Source organism: Zophobas morio, unplaced genomic scaffold (assembly GCF_036711695.1).
Source record: "Zophobas morio isolate AGI-343-1 ecotype UQ-CSIRO unplaced genomic scaffold, CSIRO_AGI_Zmor_V1 ptg000024l, whole genome shotgun sequence".
In the NCBI taxonomy this organism is placed as follows: domain Eukaryota; kingdom Metazoa; phylum Arthropoda; class Insecta; order Coleoptera; family Tenebrionidae; genus Zophobas; species Zophobas morio.
In genome coordinates, this window is record NW_026972129.1 from 5723825 (window position 1) to 5748986 (window position 25162).

General features: G+C 36.3%; 1 protein-coding gene across 1 annotated transcript in view; it reads left to right on the top strand.

Moving 5' to 3' along the window:
• The window catches only part of LOC135135002 (dynein axonemal heavy chain 8), a 37689-nt gene that overhangs the window by 10960 nt on the left and 1567 nt on the right, over window positions 1–25162 (top strand). Inside the window, exons 16-51 of the mRNA XM_064063933.1 lie at window positions 3802–3941; window positions 3997–4177; window positions 4229–4566; window positions 4622–5040; window positions 5106–5546; window positions 5604–5775; window positions 5832–5985; window positions 6043–6404; window positions 8203–8408; window positions 15533–15753; window positions 15809–15957; window positions 16011–16147; window positions 16200–16446; window positions 16495–16607; window positions 16786–17012; window positions 17071–17168; window positions 17222–17340; window positions 17403–17631; window positions 17683–17869; window positions 17923–18270; window positions 18324–18442; window positions 18495–18831; window positions 18884–19154; window positions 19209–19438; window positions 19497–19713; window positions 19776–20094; window positions 20143–20369; window positions 20420–20819; window positions 20876–21259; window positions 22343–22480; window positions 22534–22830; window positions 22884–23617; window positions 23671–24219; window positions 24268–24544; window positions 24603–24801; window positions 24852–25113. Coding sequence (XP_063920003.1) covers window positions 3802–3941; window positions 3997–4177; window positions 4229–4566; window positions 4622–5040; window positions 5106–5546; window positions 5604–5775; window positions 5832–5985; window positions 6043–6404; window positions 8203–8408; window positions 15533–15753; window positions 15809–15957; window positions 16011–16147; window positions 16200–16446; window positions 16495–16607; window positions 16786–17012; window positions 17071–17168; window positions 17222–17340; window positions 17403–17631; window positions 17683–17869; window positions 17923–18270; window positions 18324–18442; window positions 18495–18831; window positions 18884–19154; window positions 19209–19438; window positions 19497–19713; window positions 19776–20094; window positions 20143–20369; window positions 20420–20819; window positions 20876–21259; window positions 22343–22480; window positions 22534–22830; window positions 22884–23617; window positions 23671–24219; window positions 24268–24544; window positions 24603–24801; window positions 24852–25113 — 9448 coding nt within the window. The remainder of the gene's footprint in view (window positions 1–3801; window positions 3942–3996; window positions 4178–4228; window positions 4567–4621; window positions 5041–5105; window positions 5547–5603; window positions 5776–5831; window positions 5986–6042; window positions 6405–8202; window positions 8409–15532; window positions 15754–15808; window positions 15958–16010; window positions 16148–16199; window positions 16447–16494; window positions 16608–16785; window positions 17013–17070; window positions 17169–17221; window positions 17341–17402; window positions 17632–17682; window positions 17870–17922; window positions 18271–18323; window positions 18443–18494; window positions 18832–18883; window positions 19155–19208; window positions 19439–19496; window positions 19714–19775; window positions 20095–20142; window positions 20370–20419; window positions 20820–20875; window positions 21260–22342; window positions 22481–22533; window positions 22831–22883; window positions 23618–23670; window positions 24220–24267; window positions 24545–24602; window positions 24802–24851; window positions 25114–25162) is intronic.

Here is a 25162-nt window from a genome sequence, read left to right on the forward strand (position 1 = left end):
ATTTTTTATTAATAAATTGTCATTTTGGTTATTTTTTTTTTAAGAGATTGTTTCTATTTATCTCGTTGTTTATTTTACCTATTATATTATAGGAACTAGCTTCATTATAATAAGTACTCAACATAAAAACAAGTGTTTATTGTTTTTAACTAGATTACAGTTATTTAAAAAATAATATTTTTAACAACCTTTAAATTTTAACACGTTTTGATACAAAATTGCCTCTATTGTCTATTCTTGTCTTTATACATATCACCAAACAATAAAATTTATGAACTAATAGTACATCTAGAGTACCCATATGCAGCGAATATAAATTCCACTGGAGGGATATAATACTTATTTTAATCCCTTGTAAATTGCAACGGATCTTTTACAGGGTTTGAGAAAGGTTTACGTGTATTGTAAATATATATTGCAAAAACTTTTGTTAGAGCGTCAAGAATAATTTTGTGTTACCGGGAAATCTAAGAAATGTAGGTACTTATGCAACTAAAAACTTATTTTTTAATTATTATTATGTGACTAGTATTGTACTGAAGAAAAATGCAGTTGTACCATATGTGGGTGTAAAAAATACTTATACAGGGTTAGTCACGAGAAAATTATTTCTGAAAATTATTTTTACGCAACCCAAAATACGAATATCATGTACCACTTGATACTAACTGAATTTAAAATGAAATGCTTAATTCATGATTGCTTTGACTTTGGCAATGTCATTTTGACAATTCTGGAAAAGGAGGTTACGCGAGTGTCCATGGTGGTACCGCAGCCAATTGGAGATCTCCGCTGGCGCCGCTAATAAGTTTGTCAGGGCTTGCTTCGAGTGCCTCTTGATCTTTTGCAACCGATTAATGACGAGAACATTATTTCTAAAAATTCCTTTTACGATAGATATTTCTGTGACGTGTAAAACAGCTCTCAGATCTAAAAAAAAAGGAAGAAATAATTGGTTCGCAGTTTTCCATGAATGACCCTACTACGGGCTGCCAGCTGATTTTATTCTTCTCCGCACTTTGCATCCTACAAAAATCTACAACATGGGCTGGAGAAGCCCACCTACATCCGGCAGATTAGGCAAATAATTCTGAGTGAATAGTCGGCCTTCCGAGTGAAAACTTTTCAAACTTCCCAAGCTAAAAATTAGTCACGCCATTGCGAATAACCACTACTCAGTGGCGTCGTCATCCTGGTTGTTTGTACTTTTTAACGGTATTCACTGTTTGTAGAGAGCGGAAAATATGCAGCAAAATTTTGGGAAATATGATCATATGATATGCATCAAATTTATGCAAATATGCAGTAACTTGGTTAATATATGCAGAGATATGCAGTTGCATATGCTCCAAAAATAAAAAAAAATCGTAATAACCGAACTAAATTTATTTACAAATTACAAAAATAGGTTTCCCGAGCATAAGATTTATTACAAAAAATACCTAAATCACATTGCAAAGTGTTTAATTAATTCTCACTAACACAAATCACATTCTTAAAGATAATATCGTTATACTAAAAAATAAATATAAACAGAACAAATTGAAAAATAGTAGTAATCGACTATTTAATTACTATTTTGGTAACAGTTTATTTTTAAATATTTTTCGAAATATTCTAACAAAAAGTTTTTCCGGTGATTCTAAAATATGCTTTTCTAAGTAGAAAAAGTGCGTCCAACGTTCACAGTTGTATAAAAATCCTTACCGGTTTAGAGCAGGCGCGACAAAACAGAGTTCCTTCTTGAAGAATAAGTTCAGGAAAAGGTTTAATCCATAAATTAATTTGAGTTATCGTCGCCATATTGACCCACCTGTATCGCTTTAAATGCTTTCAATGCAAACTCACGATGAAAATTAATAGGTAGGGTAACGTCCCTTCGACCACCATAAAACATACCATTAATACAATTAAGTAACAAACAAAAATATTGGGAATGAACGGTACTTCCAAAAGTAATTAGAGCCCGAATTTACCTGGAAGAATGGCTTAACACCCGGTGTTTCTCCAAACTACCATAAAATCCAAACCTTTACTAGTTATTTGAAGCTCAGGACAATATTTGCAATATGATTAATGAAATTTCGTTTTTCTAGATAAATGCCGATAGAATGACATTTTTTTTTTTTCAAATTAGCACAAAAATTGATAAAAATGCAAAATATACACCCGTTACGTGAAATATGCAGCAGAAGGCAAATATATGCAAATATGCAATTTTTTTATAGCTGTATTCATTTTTCATTAGCATGATTCGTTCACATTTTAAATATCAAGACTTATATGCAAAAAATAACGGATATGCAAATTTCATAAAATCCGCTCTCTAACTGTTTGTATTACTTGTTACTCGTGATGTGTTGATTGATTTAAATATTTTAAATAATATTAATTAATAGAGAACATAAATCTGTTATGTGCGTTGTTTTATTCAACAAATTTTATTCCATGAGCCGCATCAAAAAAAAAAAAACTGTACGTCACTGTCATCGGCAGTCTTATCTGGGTAATGAGGGGTACTGTTTATGACACTTTACCGGTTTGGCTCGAAACCATCATTTTAAGTCTGGCACTTCCTCCAGTATGACTATATTCCTTTGCTCCATGGTCAAAACTAATCTTTTTACGATCTTGTTTACAGAAATGGCGTAAAAGTGGAGATTGGTATGTAGAGGTACTTAGCAAAGGGAACGAGATAAATTATTCATTCTGTCGTATCTACAAGTGCCTTATTAACAGTGTGAGCGTTCAAAAAAGTTCTGAATGAAAAAACATCTTTGGTTTTATCATGGATTAAAGATAATGCAAAACTAATTTGTAGTGAGCAAAAAATTGTCTGCAAAGAATGCAATAAACTTCAAGATTAATTGTTAATATATAAATTCAAATTTCTTTGCACCAAATTTATTAAAAACTATATATATTTCATTTTTTAAACTATCAAACGTAATGAAAATAATACTTTTTCCCTTAAAACTGTAACGAGAGTTTTATCACGATTTATTTATAACTTTTTAATTTGATAGTTGTAATAATTTTAAAAGCATTTTTTATTAAAGAAAAATGACGTCTAACACGTTTTGAAAGCTATTTTTTTCACTCGTTTAATTGACAAACTTTAAACTTGTGAAAAGAAAAGCTTGAATGACTTACTTGAGCGTCTAATCAATAAGACCAATAATCCAAATGAACATTACAGTAGCATACCGACGAGATGTATTAGCATTAAAAAAAATATTTTACAATATTTTCACTTTTTTGCACTTTGGTTTAGTCGGAAATGAGCCTAATAGTTACCGTTTTTATGGAACTCGTATGTATTTATTTTGACACTATTTTTAGAAATAATGAAATTTTTGAGAATATAGCACATTAATTTATTTTCCTCATTCATAACAATTACTTATTTCTCTATAAACGCTATCATTCTTCGCCTGCGATCAATTGTCGCATGCGACCAGTTGTACTTGCGACGAATTGTGTTGCGATCAATTGTGACTGCGACAAGTTGTCGTTGCGACCAGTTGTCGCTGCGACCAATTGACGCTGCGATCAGTTGTTTGCGATCAATTGTCGCGCGACGAATTGTGCACGACGAATTGACGCGGTACCTGACGTGTACGTCAACAGTGAAATTCAAACGGAGGACGTAAGGGTAAATACCATCTAGAGCAGAAATTTTAAAAAATTATAAATTTTATTTCGAATACGGTGTTAATTTATGAAAAATAAGCAGGCTACACTTTGTACCACCACCCTATTTCGTTTAACTTTACGCTATAATTTTCAAATATTTTTCAGCTCAATTGGTAGCCAAAACACCTCCTGCCGATAGAAATTACTACAAAATCGTAACTGAAAACAAGGAAATTATCCGGATTTTTATGAGTCTACAAGGCGTTATGTATTTACTAAAACCAGATGTCGCAAAATTGTTACAAGTATGTATTTCAACAAATCAGTCAAATTACCAACAACTTATTTGCTTTATTGCAGAAATATCTGGATTATTCATATTTGTGGGCAGAAAACAGAGACGATGAAATTGAAGAGTTTTGTAACCAAAATCCATTAACAGTAGAAATAGCGGAAAAATTCCAAAGCTTTGAAAACAGAGCCGACATGATCCGAGACTTACCTGCATATCATATTGTGGATTCCATACAAATTGATATGGGTATAAAAAGCAAATTAATTTATCAGTTCTTATAATTCTTAAAACTTACAGAAAAATTTAAACTAGCATTACTTGTCGAATCAGATGCATGGAAACATATCTTAGGAAAAAATCTAGGAAAAAGATATAGAGGGAAATTGTTGGAACTGGTCGACTTTATCAAAAATAGAGAAAAAGTTTTAAATAAACCAATAAAAGATCTGGACGACTGCAGACTTGCCATGGCATGTTTAGAATTAATTAGAGAAAACTTTATCGAAATAGATTTGGATCTAATAACAATGGAAGAAGCTTACAACATATTTAGTAAATACAAAATTGATATTCCCAAAGAAGATACAGAAAGAGTGGAATCTCTTAGATTTAATTTTAACAACATGGTTAATCACGTAAGACTGTGACACTTATACTAGACAACCTAATTAATGAGATATCATTTCCTAGGCAAAAACTGTTCAAGAAAATATATGCGAGGTGCAAGGTCCTTTGTTGGAGGAATTAACGGAAGGTGTTTCAAAATTTAGGGATGAAGTTGAAGCTTTTGACATAGACTTTGAATTGAATGGTCCTATGATACCAGGATTGTCAGCACGTGAGGCAAGTGATAGAGTGCTTGCTTTTCAAGATCGCTTTGATGAATTGTGGCGTAAATTTGAAATGTATAGCAGTGGAGAAAAACTTTTTGGTTTAGAAGTTAATGATTATCCCATTTTACATAAACGCAAAAAAGAATTTAACCTCTTGAATAAACTCTATGGTTTATATTTAGCCGTAAACCACAGTATTGACGGATACTTTGACATTCTTTGGGTTGATGTGGACACAGAAGTTATTTTTGCCGAACTTCAAGAGTTCCAAAACAGGTATAATAAACAACCTTATTATATTTATTTGTATTATAATAACTTTAATATTATCTCTACAAAAGGTGCCGCAAGCTGCCCAAGGGAATGAAGGACTGGCCTGCCTTTTTGGATCTAAAGAAAAAAATCGACGATTTTTCTGAAACATGTCCGCTATTAGAGCTTATGGCTAATAAAGCCATGAAAGAAAGACATTGGAAAAGGATTACTGCGGTCACTGGTTACTCGTTTGATATTGACTCTCCTACTTTTACATTAAGAAATGTTATGGAGGCGCCTTTACTTCAGTTTAAAGATGACGTAGAAGATATATGCATAAGTGCTGTTAAAGAAAAAGATATTGAGGCAAAATTAAAACAAGTTATTGCCGATTGGTCTATAGTCGAATTATCTTTCTCCCAATTTAAGACCAGAGGAGAACTTCTCCTGAAAGGTACAGAAACTGGTGAAATTATTATGGCACTCGAAGATAGCTTAATGATAATGAATTCCTTACTGAGTAACAGGTACGTTAAAAACAAATTAACAGAAAAGTTGAAAACAAAGACGAGTTCATATTTTAGGTACAATGCGCCTTTCAAAAAAGATATTCAGACTTGGGTTCACAAACTTGTTGATACGTCCGAAATTCTAGAAAAGTGGTTAATAGTGCAAAATTTATGGGTCTATTTAGAAGCGGTTTTTGTAGGTGGAGACATTGCCAAACAACTTCCTGGAGAAGCAAAACGATTCAACGTAATATTTGATATATGTTTAACAAATACAAGAACTTTGCTGTATCTTATTTGCAGAATATTGACAAATCATGGATAAAAATTATGACGCGAGCTCATGAGTTACCCAACGCGGTTGAATGTTGTACGGGAGATGAAACAATGGGCCAGCTCTTACCTCATCTTTTAGAGCAACTTGAAACTTGCCAAAAGAGCTTAACTGGATACTTAGGTGACGAACATCTAGCAAAAATACTAATTTATTTATCTATTGATATTTTAAAATCAGAGTCCAAAAGATTGTGCTTTCCACGGTTCTTCTTTATATCAGACCCAGTTTTGTTGGAAATTTTGGGACAAAGCTCAGATCCAACGTCGATTCAAAATCATCTACCCAGTTTATTTGATGCAGTATACAGAGTGGAATTTGACCCCAAAAAAAATGATACTATTATAGCCATGTTGTCTGATCTGGGTGAATCAGTTAACTTTGAGAAACCCGTTGTGTGCGCTGGTGGCGTCGAAATTTGGCTGAACACTCTGCTAGAAATGGTTAAAGAAACAGTAAAAACTGTAATCGCAGGACAAGCACAACTTTTATCAGATCCAGAATACGACTTTATTCAGGGCTTTATACCACTATGTGCTCAGGTAAGTTATGAAGCACTTTTTATCAATTCACTTTTTGATTTTATTGACACTGTTGCTTTTGTTGCCTAGACTGTGGAATACTTATCCCTCTTACTATTTATCTTTAAAAATAATGCTATTGTAAAGATAGCAAAGATATATGTATGGTTTCATGCAATAAATAGTTCGGTTACAACATGTACAAAATAAACTTGCACGACAAAGCTGAAGACCTAATTCCAAAAATTGTGGTCCACGAATGTGGGCATGTGATGTGTACTTTTCTAAATATATTTTACATCCCTAGAGTAAGCTAAGGAAGATTATGATGAAGTCCATTGGGCGACTGGTTGCTTTCATATTTTCTCGATGGGTCATGATACTTATTAAAGTATGAAAAAGTGCGTTTCCGTCTGCCTGCCTGTCTGTCTGCCCGCCTGTCTGCTTGCCTGCCCGCCATCCGTTCCTTATTTATTCAATAAAACAAATTGACTCGTTCATTAATTTTTTTGAAACATGCTATATAAGCAATTCTAAAAATATGGATGTAAGATAAATCACAAATATAGACTCATCCACTCATATTTTTTTTGCACATTTTCGATAGGATTTATTCGGAAAAATTTTGAACTGACGTCATCAATTTTTTGGGAGGATAAACAGATACATTTTGTTTACAAATTTACCATGCTTAGGACGTCTTTATAAGGTCTGCAAAATTTCAAAGCAATCGATTATGCAGTTTCTGATTTGATCAATAAAATATATTGACTCATCAGTTATTAATTTTTTTAGTCACCCTGTAAAAGCAATTCTAACAAATATGAATGGAGTGGTAAATGACAAGTATAGATTTATGATATTTTGCACATTTTAGACTTATTTGGTAAAATTTTGAGATGATGTCATTAGTTTTTAAGGGGGTTGTAAACGGATAAATTTTGATTAACAATTTAACCATGTTTCCGACAACCTTAAAACGTTTTCAAGGTTGCAGAGCATTCGATTTTGCAATTTCAAAGTTAAATTGTAAAGTGTTGTTATACAATTTTGATTTTTTTACGAAAATATGAATGCCTAGGTAAAAGCTCAACACGGATTCATAAACTACAAATTTAAATAACATTTATAATAAACTTGCGATCATTAAAATCGGGCCACTATTCAAATATAGCGTATAGCGTGTTTGGACTGGCCAACACGTAGCCCGGATATGAATCCTATAGAATATCTGTGGGATGAACTTAAACGAAGAATTAGAGATAGGATCCCGGATCCTGGGTCATTCCAAAAGCTCAGAATATCCATTGAAAAAGAGTGGGCTAATATCTTGCAAGAAGTTGTCGTCACCTTAATTGAGTCCATGAATAGACGAATGCAAGCGGTTATTAGAGCTAGGGGGTGGCAACACCGAATATTAACATCATTTTCTTCTTTAAATTGTTGATTTTGTTAACATAAAAAATTTCGTTATTGAACAATTTTCTTTTTTGCCCAAAAAAGAATATTGCAAAACAATTTCATGAAGTTTTTCGTAACTCGTAATACAGTTCGGTGGAAAATTTGATTCAAAGTCAAATGTAAATAGTGGCCCGATTTGTGTGGCCCAATTTCAATGCTCGCAAGTGTATGTTGTTTATAATAATATAATTTAATATGTTGTTATACAGTTTTGATTTTTTTACGAAAATCTGACTACCAAGTTAAAAACTCAACACGGATTCATAAACTACATGTATATTATGCAGATATGTTCAACTATGGCAAAACTCTTCACTCTGCTGACATAAATAGCTGACATAATATTGTCTGTTTTTAGGCGGGACTTGTTGGTATTCAGATTTTATGGACCAAAGAAAGTGAAGTTGCAATTAGAAAAGCGAAAGTGGACAGAATGATTATGAAAATTACAAACGCCAGATTTTTGGATCTTCTTAATGCTCTCATCGATTTAACTGGAAAAGATCTATCTAAAAGAGAACGAACTCGTTACGAGACTATGGTAACAATACATGTTCATCAAAGGTAAAGCAGTTTTCGATTTTTAAAAGATCCTGTAGGCTATTCGAGCAGTGTATAAAGTTAGTAAATAATGCATTTTATGAGTATTAGCGGTCAACTAATAAATCACGACGATTTTCTGAAGAAATCTAGGCATAAATCTTATAGAATTTATCACAGTTGGGGATGGAATGTAGTGGTTCCTAGTGTGTGGGCGGTAGCTTTCCTTATTTTCGCAATGGTTCTTCGTCGTGCATTGCTAATTTGGCGTCCAATGCTTTATATCAAATCTTCAACTTGATACGTAGGATAATTAAAGGCGGCCGGAGACGATCGCTATTGTTCATAATGCTTTCTAGCGATCTTAATCGCTCTGGGATCGCTTCGGTCACGAAATTTTCAGAGATGACGATGCTTCGTAAATCGTGTGTCACATTATCAGCTATTCAGGGTTCGGCCGAACATGAGATATACTGAGATAAAACTACTAGATCTGAATGAAACCTTCTATTTTCAGATTTCGATTTCGCTTCCCCACGGGGTTCACTGCCGGGTGGTAAAACATTAAGTGATACCGAGACTAAAGTGACTTTCTACTTTGTAACGATGCGCTCCCGTCCGGCCGCCGAAGAGCGAGTGATTCCCTCCAGCCAGCGTACCAGTTCGGTCACCCCTCTTCTTACAGGCGGCCACGACTGATGTCGCGTGACGTGACGATAAGGCCGGCTATAAATTCTCTCCGTTTTCCGCAGACAAGTAGAGTGTGCCTCGGCAAACCGGTACGCTCTGCCCTTCCCTCTAACTTTCCGCCCTCCAGGCCTTAACCGCAGGACTTCCCGACATCCCCCAGGCATCAGACGGAGGATTACCGTCCCAACCGACCGTCCCCCAGACATCAACAGGGGGATATACCTTTCCGTCCTCCAGGCATTAACCGGAAGACTTCCCGACATCCCCCAGGCATCAACTGGGGATATTCTATCCGCCTCCAGGCATCAGCCGGAAGATTACTGTCCCGACCGACCGTCCCCCAGGTATCAATCGGGGGATATAACTTTCCGCCCTCCAGGCATTACTCGGAGGGTTTCCCGACATCCCCCAGGCGTTAACCGGGGGATATTCCGCTCAGCCTTCAGGCATCAACCGGAGGATTCCCGTTCCAACCGACCATCCCACAAGCATCAACCGAGGGATTACCGATCCAACCTAGCACCGCTCGGCATTAAACACAGCGTTCCGCCTCACAACCATCGTCCACTCTTTATACCTCAACTATATGCTTGAGTTGCTGATTGTTGCATGTGCTGCGTGTTAAATAAATATTCTCATATTATTAGTGTTTTCTTGGAAGTCCTGGAATTGCCATCTGCGACCATTCCCGCACCGAAAACGGAAAAAATCTGTTACAAAAATTTGGCACCCGAGCAGGCACGATGAAGACGATAGTGATCTTCCGCCTCCGAAGGATCCTCAGTCGCCCGACGCGGACGAGGATGAAGCAACGGTAGGTTTAGAAGTGGCTGATACGAGGGTGGGATGAATCTGCACCCTGAAGAAGACACAACTAATGGTCGATATGCAACGGTTTGGGCTGTCCATTGATGGAAGTCTGGACGAACTTCACCACAGAATGAAGACCTTTCCGAAGGAAGGACCCGCCGCCGCTGGCGTTACTTTCCTCCTGGCGCTCTCCAGCCGGATGTCACCCGAAAACCCAACCGATCCGCCCATAAGGAAATCTGCCGGAGGTATTCCTCGTAAAGCAACCGAACCATTCATGTGGAAACCCGTGATAGACGTTCCCCAAAAGGAAGCTGAACGTCCAGTGTAGCAGCATACTAGAGAAGTCCCGCGTAGGCCGAACTTCGATCCGCCACCGTTCGAGCGCTCACCTGCTGGCGTGTCGATTCCCGATATGCTGAACCAGATCCGGAAGTGGAACGTCTCCTTCTATGGCAAGGCAAACGCTGTCGCTTTCCTAGAACGGGTCCACGAGCTGGCAGGCGAGTACTCCATACCCCGTCATCACCTGGTGAGAACACTGCATGAATTGTTGCGTGGACAAGCTAATCCTGTGGTATCGCAACAACCGTCACCAAATGAACACTTGGGTCGACTTTGTGAGCATATTTATGACGTATTTCGTTCCGACCGGATATCAAGAAGGGCTGGAGGAAGAAATTAGTCGAAGAGTACAGAAACCGCAAGAAAAGGGTCGCAATTTTATTATTCCCATGCAGACTCTCATTTGCCGTTTGGGCACTTGGAATGCGGACCAAGAGCTGAACTGCATCTATAAACACCTACCGTCATACCGCCAATATATACGTCGCCGCGATGTCCGAAAAACCTGGGGTGGAATTTTGTTTCTACCGATACGTTACGAAGCGATAACGAAGCGATAAATGACAAGGACGAAAATATAAATTTCAGATACGAAAGAAAAAGACGACCAAATTTTTTCGGTACCAATATTTTATCGTTATAGAAACAAAATCCCACCCCTGAAGCGGGTTATCCTGGACGCAAAACGTTTTCCCTCTCAAATCAGTTGTAAGTCCAGCAATGTGAGAATTCTTCATCCGTCGAGTAGTACATTCTGCGTTTTACCCATTTCATCAATAAATCTGGCGTCTACGGTTTCCATACAAGTCTGATGCCTCGTCTCTTGTAATTGCCGACACAGACGCTGGCTACTACAGCGGTTCCTTCAGTTTTCTCAATCTCATACGTTTACGACCGGCCTGGAACGCGGTCGTATACTCTGTCAGTTGAGTGTCCAGAATCTCACATTATTAATGAGTACTCTATGTTTCTAGGTACGGAAGTAGTGGCGGATGTGCCGTTGCATCAAAAACAGTTACTGCAACACTTTCTCCATCACACACCGATTTTGTCGTCAAGCAGCGCTTTGCAGGACCGCTTGCGTCTTTGTGAGGCTTCCTCGTCTAACTCTTGAAGCTGCGGATTAACTTCAGAATGTTAGCCTCCCGAAAAATTTGATTACTCCTGACGAGACAGGGGCCCTGAAAGCTTGTCTGAGAACTTTTGTCTGGAAGACTTCCAGACGATGAAATTGGATTTTGCAAGGCTTGCAGCTCCAGGCTACTGAGGCATAAGACATGGTGGGGCGAATGATTGTTTAATAGAAAGAAATTTTTTCTTGATCAACATTTTGCGTCTGTCGATTAGTGACGCCAGGACGCCTTTGATTTCATTCGTCTTGGCTACAATGTAGTCAATTTTGTTTTAGTCCAGTCATTTTAGGATAAAAAAGGGATCAATCTCGGAATGAGAGATAATAAGCTGAATTTTTGTATATACCTTAATTTTGGCGTTTTAAAAGTTGTGTCAAAAGTCTCATAAAATCTCGTGTCTGCGTCGTAAGTTATTCAAGGTCAAACATGAAGAAAAACAGTTTTTTGCGATTATCTCGGTTTCTATTGCTCCAGTGATGTTAACATCTATTATCATAATTGTAGAGCACAAAATTTGGGACAAATTTTATTTGAAACATTTTTTCATACGCTCAATCGTTTTTGAGATAGAGAGCAGTGAGCGCGCAGCGCTCATCCATACGTACTGTAATGCAATCAACCGTGAATATCTATGAATACTACCTTGAATTTTGAAAAATTTGTATTATTTATCAATTAATACATTATATTTAAACATTTTACATATTTTCAACATATTCATTGAATAATACTTACCTACTTTGTGTAATTAAAAACGCATTTAATGAAATATTTACTGTATATCTCAATTTATTTATATCTTTAAAATGTGTAAGGTTTTAAATAGTTATTTTTTTTATCGTGATTATAACTGGAAGGTCTGGAAACAACGATTCAGGGCACCGAAGATGATAACGATGAAACAGAAATTCCCGAACGTCCAGAAGATGACGGTGAAGAAGAAGAAAATTAATACTTTTGTTCTTTAAATTATTAAAGATTTCTAGATTTTCACTGCAATTCAATTTCAATCATAAGAAATGTACAGGTACTGAACAAAGATAAAATTAAAATACATTAACTCGTTTTACTTCCTTAAATTTTTACTTTGAAAAAATTAATATAACTTTTAGATATATAATAATATAACAAGTGTAATATATTATCTAATATATAAAAACTTACACATTTGAAAGATAAAGTACTTAATTATTTTTCTACTTAAAATCTACTTTCAATAAATTAAGATATACATACAATAAGTATTTCATTTAAAGAGTTTTTAATTCCACAAAGTAGGTAAGTATCATTGTATTGAAAATATGTAAAATGTTATTAAATGCAATGTATTAACTGATAAATAATACAAATTATTCAAAATTAAAGGTAGTATTCACAGATATTCACGGTTGATCGCATTACAGTACGTATGGATGAGCGCTGCGCGCTCACTGCCCTCTATCTCAAAAACGATTGAGCGCATGAAAAAATGTTTCAAATAAAATTTGTCCCAAATTTTGTGCTCTACAATTACGATAATAGATGTTAACATCATTGGAGCAATAGAAACCGAGATAATCACAAAAAACTGTTTTTCTTCACCTTTGACCTTGAATAACTTACGACGCAGACACGAGATTTTATGAGACTTTTGAGACAACTTTTAGAACGCTAAAATGAAGGTATATACGAAAATTCAGCTTATTATCTCTCATTCCGAGGTTGATCGCTAATTTGACTGGACTATTTTGTCCTGCCAGGGAATGATCTGCCCGAACATCGAGACGTGTCTTACCGGACTTTGACGACTTTTCGTGATGAAGAGCGCAGAGCTTTTATCGGGATGTGATGAGCCAGCGTCTACACCATTCCTCCAGCGCATCAGTGGCCACCTGTAAGTAGATAGCCACATTGTGTGCCGATTTGGAGCGCACAAGGACAGCGATGTCGTCTGCATAGATTGCGACACTAGTTCGAAGGTGTTTAGACATGTCTACGGTGAAGATCGCATACAGCAAGAGAGAGAGCGCTGATCGCTGAGGGACTCCAGCGCTTATTGGATGTTCTACTGATAAAATGTGGCCTATGTGGGCACAAAAAGTGCGGGATCCAGAAATGAGTCGCTGTCGTGTTGTATCATCGCCAACGGCATGCCTACAAGGTGGAGCTTGTAAACAAGTCCCTCATGCCAGACACTGTCGAAGGCTTTGGCCACATGGAGAAACACTGCACCTGTGAATTGTTTCCATTCAAATCACTTTGTTGCGAATTCTGAGACCCGAAGAAGCTGGTGCGAGGTGGAATAGTGGGGTCGAAAGCCGAACTGCTCGTGGCGAAGGATGCTAGTTCGTTCACGATCTCGGCAAGCTACTTCCGTATGACTCTTTCAGCGATCTTCCGCACCGACGATAGAAGACTGATGGGACGATGATTTTGGGGAAAGGATTGATTTTTCCAGGTTTCGGAATGAAAATGACGTTGATTTGTTTCCATCTACGTGGAAAGAACTGAAACTGACAATACCTACCAAGGCGATGATAGCCTCGTCGGAGCTGTTCTTCAGTGCTTTGTTCGGGATCTGATCGGGACCTGGGGCTTTCCACGGCTTAAGACTTTGGATGATGGCTTGGACTTCGTCGGGATTGGTTTCGTTGTCGTCGGGTTCTTTCTCACGAAGATCTTCGACGATTTCTTCGACGAGGTCCATGTGTTCGTCGCCTGCATTAGGATCTATGTTCGTCTGGCACTGGATCTCGAGACTGTGAGCGAAGGCGGCTGCTTTTTCCTCTTTGGTGATAACGATCCCGTTGTTCGCGCTATAAATTGGTGGTAGTGGCTTCTTGTCGCTTTTCAGCGCTTTAGCCATCCACGTCGATTGGTCCTCGGTATTAAGGGATTGGCAGACGTGATGGAGGGAGCATCATCGACGATAACGAAGGTGTCGTCGGACGTGGTAGGTTTTTGTCCTAGGGAAGTCTTCTACGTCGCTAAAGAAGTCGAATAGGTTTCGCCGCGAAATCGGTGGCGATGGTGTGGGTGGCAGTCTCTTGTTACCGGTTTTAGGGGAAGCAGGATGCATCGTGGTGGGGGGCTCGGGCGTAAAGGCAACCTCCATCAGAGCTTCTTCTTATTCCTCATCTTCGGCAGAGGAGGAGGGGATCTCAGCATCGCCGAATTTCGCTACGACTTTTTCTTCGAGTGCGACGATGCGGTGTGTCAACGCGTTGACGGCATTAAGAAGTTAGGCGATGAGATCGCTCTCCAACATGGTGGTATCTCCTGTCTGCACCACGGTGGTACCGGCAACGGAAGCTGTGTTTGTTGTTGTGTTCTCCTTTCCCCTTGCAAAGTAAGAAGAAACGAGCTCTAAAAGAACTGAAAACTCACTGGCGACAGCTCGCTTGTTGGATCTAATCACAGCACAGTATCGAGTCCACAAAACATACAAAAACATTTAAACATGCAAGGAACTGGAAACGGGTCTTCACTCATGGACTGCACTACACGAACTGGTATCTGAAGAGGCAGATGACTGGTATGGTGCTGATCTATTCTTGCTGGGGCGAGCAGTGGCTTTTATAGGTCTTATCCCTCCTTCCTCTGGATCCAAGTGGGATTGAAAACAAATGGGTGCGTCGGGGGTGTCAATTCAAAGGTCCTCCGTTTCGTACAGCTATTACTGCTAAAATTCATTAATTTTCATGAAATTAACGGTGGTACGCGATCATGCCACTCTTTGGATTTTTCGACGGTTATTAATGAAGACACTGCTGTGATAGCTATTTCCTCAATATCTGACGGATTTTCAGGATCGGACATGTTTGTGTTGTACTTTTTGTGTATTCGCGTTGAGAAAATTATTATACAGGATGATTAACAAATACTGTTTGAGTTGGCAATAGAATTAACTAATTTTGAGAAAATTTTCTTGCGCTGCTATTGCCGAACCTGATTGAAATATTGGGCGCTATATTACTTTTAAGCGCTACTGTTAAAAAATGAACTAAAAGCCCTTTTGTGCAACGAGCCAAGCTTACAAAATGATGCCTTTCATAATTGGTTACGAAAATATCTGCTACCGATTTTTTCAGAAAATTTGTACGTTTTTAGTAGTTTTTGTATTATTTATGAAGTTGGTATGCTGTCAACTCAAAGTGCAACTAATAATACACTTACCAATAAATATTTCAGGGACATATTTGATACTATGTGCAAGCTGAAAGTAAAAACTTTACTAGATTTTGATTGGCAACAGCAAACCAGATTTTATTATAATGAGGAAAATGATGATGTACTGGTGAAAATAACAGATGTCATCTTTTTGTATCAAAATGAATATTTGGGAATTACCGAAAGATTATGTATTACACCATTAACAGATCGCTGCTACATCACGTTAGCGCAGGCCATTTGTATGTAACATTTATGACTTATTCAATAATCAATGTTTTCACAATTCATTAACAGGGATTAATATGGGAGGAGCACCAGCAGGTCCGGCAGGAACAGGTAAAACAGAAACCACAAAAGATATGGGAAGAACTTTGGGAAAATTTGTCGTTGTATTTAACTGTTCAGACCAGATGGACTTTCGAGGTTTAGGTCGCATATTTAAGGCAGGAAATTTATTAAAAATAGTAAAGCATAGTTTCTATTTTATTTTTTTCAGGGACTGGCTCAGTCTGGAACTTGGGGATGCTTTGATGAGTTTAATCGTATTGAACTGCCTGTACTATCAGTGGCAGCGCAACAAATTTATATAGTGTTAGTTGCACGAAAAGAGAGAAAACCGTCGTTTATATTTATGTATAACAGTTGTTAGCATACTGTGAATTATTAAATACAAATGTTATTCTAGGGATGGAGACACCGTCTCAATGAATTTAGAATTTGGAATCTTTTTGACAATGAATCCTGGATACGCAGGACGTCAAGAACTACCAGAGAATCTGAAAATCATGTTTCGTAGTGTAGCTATGATGGTGCCTGACAGACAAATTATTATTCGCGTAAAACTGGCTTCTTGTGGTTTCAAAGATAATATAATTTTAGCGAGAAAATTTTTCACTCTGTATGAGCTATGTGAGGAACAGTTATCAAAACAAGTATGACTATTTTTTTTTTAACTTTTCTTCAATGCATCATGATCGTAGGTACATTATGATTTTGGGTTGCGGAATATTTTGAGTGTTTTACGTACTTTAGGTGCTCAAAAAAGAGCTCATCCAGCAGATACTGAAGAAACCATTGTAATGAGAGTATTAAGGTATAATTTTTCGGTTTTTTTTTTTTATTATAAAACGATTTAGTTGTCGATAAAATGTTCTGGCTGCTAACATATTTTAATGGTTAAGATCTTAGCACATCGAACATAGACAAAGAAACAAATATTACTATTTATAAATTGTTCTTTAGTTGTCGATATTATACAGTGATACTTTTAGAGATATGAATTTAAGTAAATTAATTGATGAAGATGAACCACTATTTCTTTCATTAATCGAAGACATGTTTCCTGGTATTAAGTTACAAACACACTCCTGGAAAGATTTGCAGAAAGCTATTTCTAATCAGTGTAGTAAAATGGAATTAATAAATTATCCAGCATGGAATTTAAAAATAATTCAGTTATACGAAACTTCGTTGGTTAGACATGGACTCATGGTTTTAGGTAAAATGCAAGATGACATAATTTGATTAAAGCAGTTATTCTATGTGTATTCATAAAGGTCCGACGGGCGCAGGAAAAACTAACTGTATGCATTGTTTAATGAAAGCTATGACTGAAACAGGACTACCACACAAAGAAATGAGGATGAATCCAAAAGTGCGACTTTTCACATTCATAGAGAATATATTTCATTATAATCAAATTTTAAGGCAATAACAGCTCCTCAGATGTTTGGTAGATTAGACGTAGCAACTAACGATTGGACTGATGGTATATTTTCTACTTTATGGAGAAGAACGTTAAAGATTAAAAAAACAGACTACGTTTGGTAAATACTTCAAACATTAATGAAATTATTAAATTTGATGGTCGAAATTTTTATATTTTAAGGTTGGTCTTGGATGGTCCCGTTGATGCGGTGTGGATAGAGAATCTCAATTCTGTCTTAGATGATAATAAAACTTTAACTTTGGCTAATGGAGATCGTATTGTAATGGCCCCTAATGGAAAACTGGTTTTCGAACCAGATAACGTAGACAATGCTAGTCCGGCCACTGTATCTCGAATGGGCATGGTATTTATGAGTGCTTCCGTTCTACCGTGGAGTCCTATCTTAGAGGTATAATTTTATTGCAACATACGGTTTTAGAAACTGGCAATAATTTTGTAGGCTTGGTTGAAAAAAAGATCTCAGCAAGAAGGTGATGTGTGTAGAGTTGTATTTGGCAAAATTTATGAAGACTTACACGCTTTTATTCAAGTTAGACTTAAAGCCAAAATGAAAATAACTGAAGCATTATATATCCGTCAGTGCTATGATGTGTTAGGGGGGATTTTAGACGTCGGCGATGAGACAAGTAATACAGTGTTGTATCTATTTACTTTTTGTACATATTTAGAACACTTGTAGAAGTGTGGACTGACAAACAATTAGAACGTTTAATTTTATTTTCAATAATGTGGTCACTTGGAGCAGTTTTAGAATTAGATGACAGAGCCAAGATGGAAGAGTTTGTTACAACGCACCAATCTAAGTTAGACTGGCCAAAGTGCAGTGAAAGTGACACAATTTTTGAATATGTTGTAAATCCTAAGACAGGAACTTGGCAGCACTGGTCTGATAGAGTCGAACAGTTTGTTTATCCAACGGATACTGTGATAGAATTTGTTAATATTTTAGTACCTAACGTTGACAACGTTCGTACAGCTTTTCTCATTGATACCATTGCTAAACAAAATAAAGCCGTGCTGTTAATTGGTAACTTTATCTTTATTTATATGAAAATATTATTCACAATATTTAATTTTCAGGAGAACAAGGGACTGCTAAAACAGTAATGATAAAAGGGTATACCCATCAATTTGATCCTGAATATAAATTAAGTAAATGTTTTAATTTCTCCTTTGCTACCACTCCCAATATGGTTCAGGTAATATAACCGAAATTTGTGTGTTTTACATAACCCATATACCTTAAAACAGAGAATTATTGAATCATACGTTGATAAAAGAGTTGGCACAACATATGGACCTCCGGCAGGTAAAACCCTTACAATATTTATTGATGATATCAATATGCCCGTTATTAATGACTGGGGTGACCAAATAACCAATGAAATTGTCCGTCAGTTAATGGAATGTGGAGGTTTTTACAGTTTAGATAAACCGGGAGACTTTTCATCAATTGTAGATGTTAATTTTCTTGCTGCAATGATACATCCAGGAGGTGGAAGAAATGATATTCCACATAGATTAAAGCGTCAGTTTAGTGTTTTCAACTGTACTTTGCCCAGTATTAAAGCCATGGATGTAATCTTCAGTATGCCCAAAGGTATCGTACAAGAACTTTCTTGTGATGACAGTTGCTTTAGGTCAGATTGCCTGTGGATACTTCTGCATTGAAAGATTTGATCAGGAGATAGTCGATTTTGTCCCCAATCTTATTCCTTTAACAAGAAATATTTGGCAGCAAACAAAAAATAAGATGTTGCCTACCCCAGCTAAATTCCATTACGTTTTTAATTTGAGAGATCTATCTAGAATATGGCAAGGAATTTTGAATGTACAAAAATTAGAATGTAGATCTATAAGTTCGTTACTGAAGTTGTGGCGCCATGAGTGCACTAGAGTTATTTCTGACAGGTACTAAGACATTGATGTACATTTGACATTTTTCCATTATTCCATTTCTTTAAGGTTCATTAAAGCAAAGGAACGAGATTGGTTCCAACAACTTTTAAAGAATCAAATAAAAAAAGATCTTGAATCTGTTGCCGACGAATATCCGGAGCAACCCACTTATTGGGTTGACTTTTTAAGAGAACCACCTGAACCGACCGGTGACGAACCCGAAGATTTTTCTTTTGACGCTCCAAAAATATACGAAGAAGTACCGAGTTGGGAGTTTTTTAAGGAGAAGTTATTTGGTAAATTGTTTTTCCAATATTATTACTTTTTACTTAGTACCAACATACAACTTTTCAGGATTTATGGACCAATACAGCGAACAAATCAGAGGTGCAGCCATGGATTTAGTTTTTTTTCACGATTGTATGGTTCATTTAATGATTATTTCTCGAATTGTTAGAACTCCAAGAGGAAATGCCCTTTTAGTTGGAGTTGGTGGTTCTGGCAAGCAAAGTCTTACTCGTTTAGCTTCTTTTATTGCAAATTACAAATTTTTCCAAATTCAAATGACAAGGTGCAAATATATACATTGTAATAAATAAATCAACAATTTAACTAATTTTCGGATATTTATAGAACATACAATTTGGGTAATTTAATGGAGGATTTAAAATATCTCTATCGAGTCGCAGGTTTTGAAGGACAAGGAATTTCATTTATTTTTACAGACAATGAGATTAAGGACGAAACATTTCTGGAAAGTCTTAACAATATTCTTAGTTCTGGAGAAATAGCAAACCTTTTTGCAAAAGATGAAATTGATGAAATTCAGACAGATTTAATTCCTGTAATGAAAAAACTTGCTCCAAAAAAAGTACCAACAGGCGATAATTTATATGAATTTTTCATTAGTAGGGCTAGATCTAACTTACACGTCGTCTTGTGCTTCTCACCTGTAAGACAAACTTAATTCTGTCTTATGAAATATGTGCATATTTTTTAGGTTGGAGAAAAATTTCGAAGAAGGGCACTAAGATTTCCTGGTTTAATTTCGGGTTGTACAATTGACTGGTTCTTTAGATGGCCAAAAGATGCATTAAATGCGGTATCAGAACATTTCTTACATGAATTCAACGTAGTTTCCACTCCAGAAACAAAACAAGAGTTGATCTTTATTATGGGCGATATACAAGATTACGTGGCTTTAAGCTGCATTAGTTATTTTGAGAAGTACTATTACCTAAAAAGTTATACCACACAAATACCGCTTCCTTTTTTAGATTTCGACGACGAGCCTATGTTACACCAAAAACGTTTATATCTTTTCTAGAAATATATAAAACTGTTTACGCGCAAAAGTTGAAGAATATTGGTGAAATGGATACAAGAATGAGAACAGGTTTAACTAAATTAGTGGAAGCTCAACAGAATGTTGACGAATTAAAGAAAGAATTGATTATTAAAGAACAGGAAATGAAGGTCGCGACAGAAGCTGCAGAACAAGTATTAGAAGAGGTAATGGCAGCTTCCGAAATTACAAATAAAATTAAAGAGGAAGCAACCATTGTAAAAGACAGAGCTGAAAAACTCGTAGAGATTATTAGTGTCGATCAAAAAGAAGCGGAAAGTAAACTACTAGCGGCTAAACCTGCCCTGGATGCTGCGGAGGCAGCTTTATTGGTCAATAGTTCGCTGATTTATATTTGATTCTATTAAAATTTATTATAATTCTTCAGACTATTAAAGCGGCAGATATTGCAACCGTACGAAAGCTTGGGAAGCCACCATATTTGATTACTCTGATCATGGATGCTGTTTTAATTTATTTTAAAAGAAAACTAGAGCCTGTTAAAGCAGACTTTGAGAAGACGTTTTTGTCGTCATCTTGGACTGAATCATTGAAAGTTATGGCTGACACGAAGTTTCTTAATAAATTGCAGGAATACCCTAAAGATACAATTAATGCAGAAATTGTTGATTTACTCCAACCATACTTTGCTTATCCACAGTATACCTATGAAAGTGCTAAAACTGCTTGTGGTAATGTAGCCGGATTAATTTCTTGGACTGTGGCAATGGCTTCTTTTTTTGAAGTCAATCGTGAAGTTTTGCCACTAAAGGTACTTTTTTATCAATTCTACTCAAATCACAATTAAACTTGAACAATTCTTGATTTGACCACATTTTTTAAATAAACGTTATTGTTTATCTTCTTACGTTAATATTATGATAATTTATTAGTATGGACCACGACCGTAGAATAGGATGGGTCGGTCGATACACTACTATAAACATTCATACATCCCTCATCAGCGACGTTATTTGCCGATCACCTATTCTGGTTTTTGTAGCGCCGGTCCAATGGATCCTATGGGCATCTGTTCATAACAGATATAATTAGTAGAAAAAATTGTACTTTTCTAAAAATTTTGTATTGTTAATTGTCATTTACAGGGCACTTGTAAACGAAAATCCGTAAATTAACTAGGATGATTTCACATTCCAATGATAACGTGATCGGCAAAAAGTGTTATATTAAACCGCTAGTGTACATGGTTAGAATGAGAGGAGGGAAGATAGTGGGAAAATGTAACTAATACCGCGCTTTCGAATAGAGTCATAAATGGCTCTTCTGCTTCTGCAAACATAATTTATTAAGAGAGAGCATAAGAGCAGTAGGAGTAAAATTTACTTGAAATTTTATATTTTTAGAAATATTTTCGTTTTTATGCCATAATTTCACAAATAGTAAGACATTTTTATTCCCTATGAACCTATTTTAAACTAAATGGTACCGCCTCTGATCCCCTGCAAACAACCGACCGTTTCCAATGTGGTACAGAAAGGGCTCTTGCCTGGAACTGTTTTGCCGGGGTTTTTGGTCAAATGAGATATGCTCCCTCCTGTCATCCTACCTTCATGATACTAACCTACGTATCTATTCTACAACCGTGGTATAGACTCATTAGTATTGGTAAATGATCGGCGTTCAGGCATGATTTCTATCATTACGGGTACTAAGACGAAGTAGTGATATGCACTAACGAAATTGTTAACAAATGATCTTAGAATATATAAGCTTTTCGTATCCCTATTCCGACTGTAGGCCAGTCTAAGATGTTTATTTAGTATATTTTAAAATATTAACAAATCATGTACATTCACTAGTTTTTAGTGTTTATTTAACGCACTAATGTTTTAAGGCAAATCTGGCTGTACAACAAGCTAAACTTGATAGAGCCCAAACGGAGTTGGCTAGTGCTATGCAGTTACTAGCGGAAAAAGAGGAAGAAGTACGATTGTGTCAAATTCAGTATGAAGCGGCGATGGCACGTAAACAAGTTCGTAAATGTGTACTACGAAAAATAATTGCACGAACTAGCGTATGTTATAGGAAGTTTTCGAGGACGCAATGAAAGTAAAAAATAAGATGGATTCAGCAACCGCGTTAATCAATGGTTTGGCTGGCGAAAGAATCCGCTGGACTGAACAACTTGCTCAATTTAAGGCTGAAACCAATAGATTAATTGGTGATGTAGTTTTGTTAGTCGGTTTTCTGAATTATTCTGGACCTTTTAATCAAGAATTTCGACAAAATTTACAAAAATTTTTATTGGACAGTTTATTAAAGCGTAAAATACCAGTGACAATGAGTTTAAATTTGATAGATAGTCTTACTGATACAGCAACGGTATGTTGTTGATGGTGGAAAAAAAAAGGTTTTTGATAAAATGTTGATTCCAGATCGGTGAATGGAACCTACAAGGTCTACCTAACGACGAACTGTCTATACAAAATGGGATTATTGTTACGAAGGCTGCAAGATATCCGTTACTCATTGATCCACAAAGCCAAGGAAAATTCTGGGTCAAAGCAAAAGAAAAAGACAATAGTTTGATTGTGACTTCACTGAATCATAAATACTTTAGAAATCATGTGGAAGATGCTGTGTCATTAGGATATCCTCTGATTATAGAAGATATTGTCGAAGATTTGGATCCAGTTTTAGATAATGTGTTGGAAAAGAATCACATTAAAGTTGGAACAACATATAAAGTCAAACTGGGAGATAAAGAAGTAGATGTAAATGCTCAATTTAGATTGTATATAACAACTAAACTGGCCAATCCATCGTATACCCCTGAAGTATTTGCCAGAACTTCGGTTATTGATTTTACAGTGACTATGAAAGGATTAGAAGATCAGTTATTGGGTAGAGTAATTTTGACGGAAAAGAAAGAACTAGAAGCAGAAAGAACAAACTTGATGAGAGATGCCACAATTAACCGACGAAAAATGCAGGAACTCGAATCAAATCTTCTGTATAAATTGACAACAGTACAAGGGTCACTTTTAGATGATCCAACAGTAATAGATGTTTTAAATGTAACGCGCAATACAGCTAGCGAAATTCGAGAAAAGTTAACTATTGCCAAAGACACGGAAATTAAAATTAATACAGCAAGAGAAGAATTTAGGTATATTCGTCTTATCTTTTTTTGTAAAAACTATCTTTAATTGTATTTAATAGGCCAGTAGCTACCAGAGGAAGTGTTTTATATTTCTTGGTAGTGAGCATGGCAATGGTTGACAATATGTATCAAACATCGCTAGTACAATTTTTAGAAAGATTTGATTTGTCAATGATGAAATCAGAAAAAAGTACCATAACTTCAAAAAGAATTCAGTTTATAATTGATTACTTAACGTACGAAATTTACAAATATAAATCGCGAGGCCTCTATGAAAGACATAAATATATGTTTGTACTTCTGATGTGTTTAAAGATTGATGTGGAGAGAGAACACATAACCCATGAGGAATTTCAGTTTTTTATTAAAGGAGGTGCGGCATTAGATCTGAACACCTGTCCACCAAAACCAAGCAAATGGGTCACTGACATGACTTGGTTAAATTTAGTAGAAATATCAAAACTTAGACATTTTCAGTACATTATCCAGCAAGTTACAGCAAATGATAGACTCTGGAAATCTTGGTTCGACAAAAATGCACCAGAAGAATCTGTAATACCTGATGGTTATAACAATTTAGACGTTTTTCGAAAACTTCTCCTCATAAGGTATTTTTCTTTTTTTTTGCTAAAAATGCAAAAACAAATATTTGTTAGAGCATGGTGTCCTGATCGTACTGTGACGCAAGCCACCAAATATATTGGACATTCACTTGGTCAGAAGTTTGCCGAACCTGTAATTTTAAATTTAGAAATTCTGTATAACGAATCCCGCCCTTTAACGCCTGTTATATGCTTCTTAAGTATAGGTTCTGATCCTACACCTTATATAGAGCAATTGGCAAAACGGTTGGAAACTAAAGTTAAAGCAATATCTATGGGCCAAGGACAAGAAGTTCATGCAAGAAAACTTATCACACAAGCTTTATCGGAGGTTAAAACCGCGGTGCACTGCAGATATACATTGTTTTCTGATTTTTTTATTTCTGAAGGGTTTTTGGGCTTTGCTTCAAAACTGTCATCTCTCTTTGGACTACATGAATGAACTTCTTTTACAATTTTTGGATCTTGAAAAAGGAGCAGGCACATTCCACCCAGATTTTCGACTGTGGATTACCACAGAAGGACACGGAGAGTTCCCTATTAGTTTACTGCAAATATGTATAAAATTTACAAACGAAGCACCTTCCGGTATTTTATTTTCTAATCGCTTTTTTAAATTTAATTATTCCCCAATTCAGGCGTTCGAGCGGGTCTGCAACGTACGTACACCTCAATGAATCAGGACATGTTGGATTATTCGGATGCATGGCAATACATACCGCTGATATATGCTATATCATTTTTACACACCGTAGTACAAGAAAGGAGGAAATATGGGCCCTTAGGTTGGAATATTCCTTACGAATTTAATTCAGCTGATTGGTTAGCCAGTTGCTTATTTGTTCAAAACCATCTAGACGATTTAGATCCCAAAAGAGGAGTTAGCTGGCCGACGGTTAGGTTTGTTAAAAAGTTCATTTGCTCCGTAACATATGAACATGTTATTTAT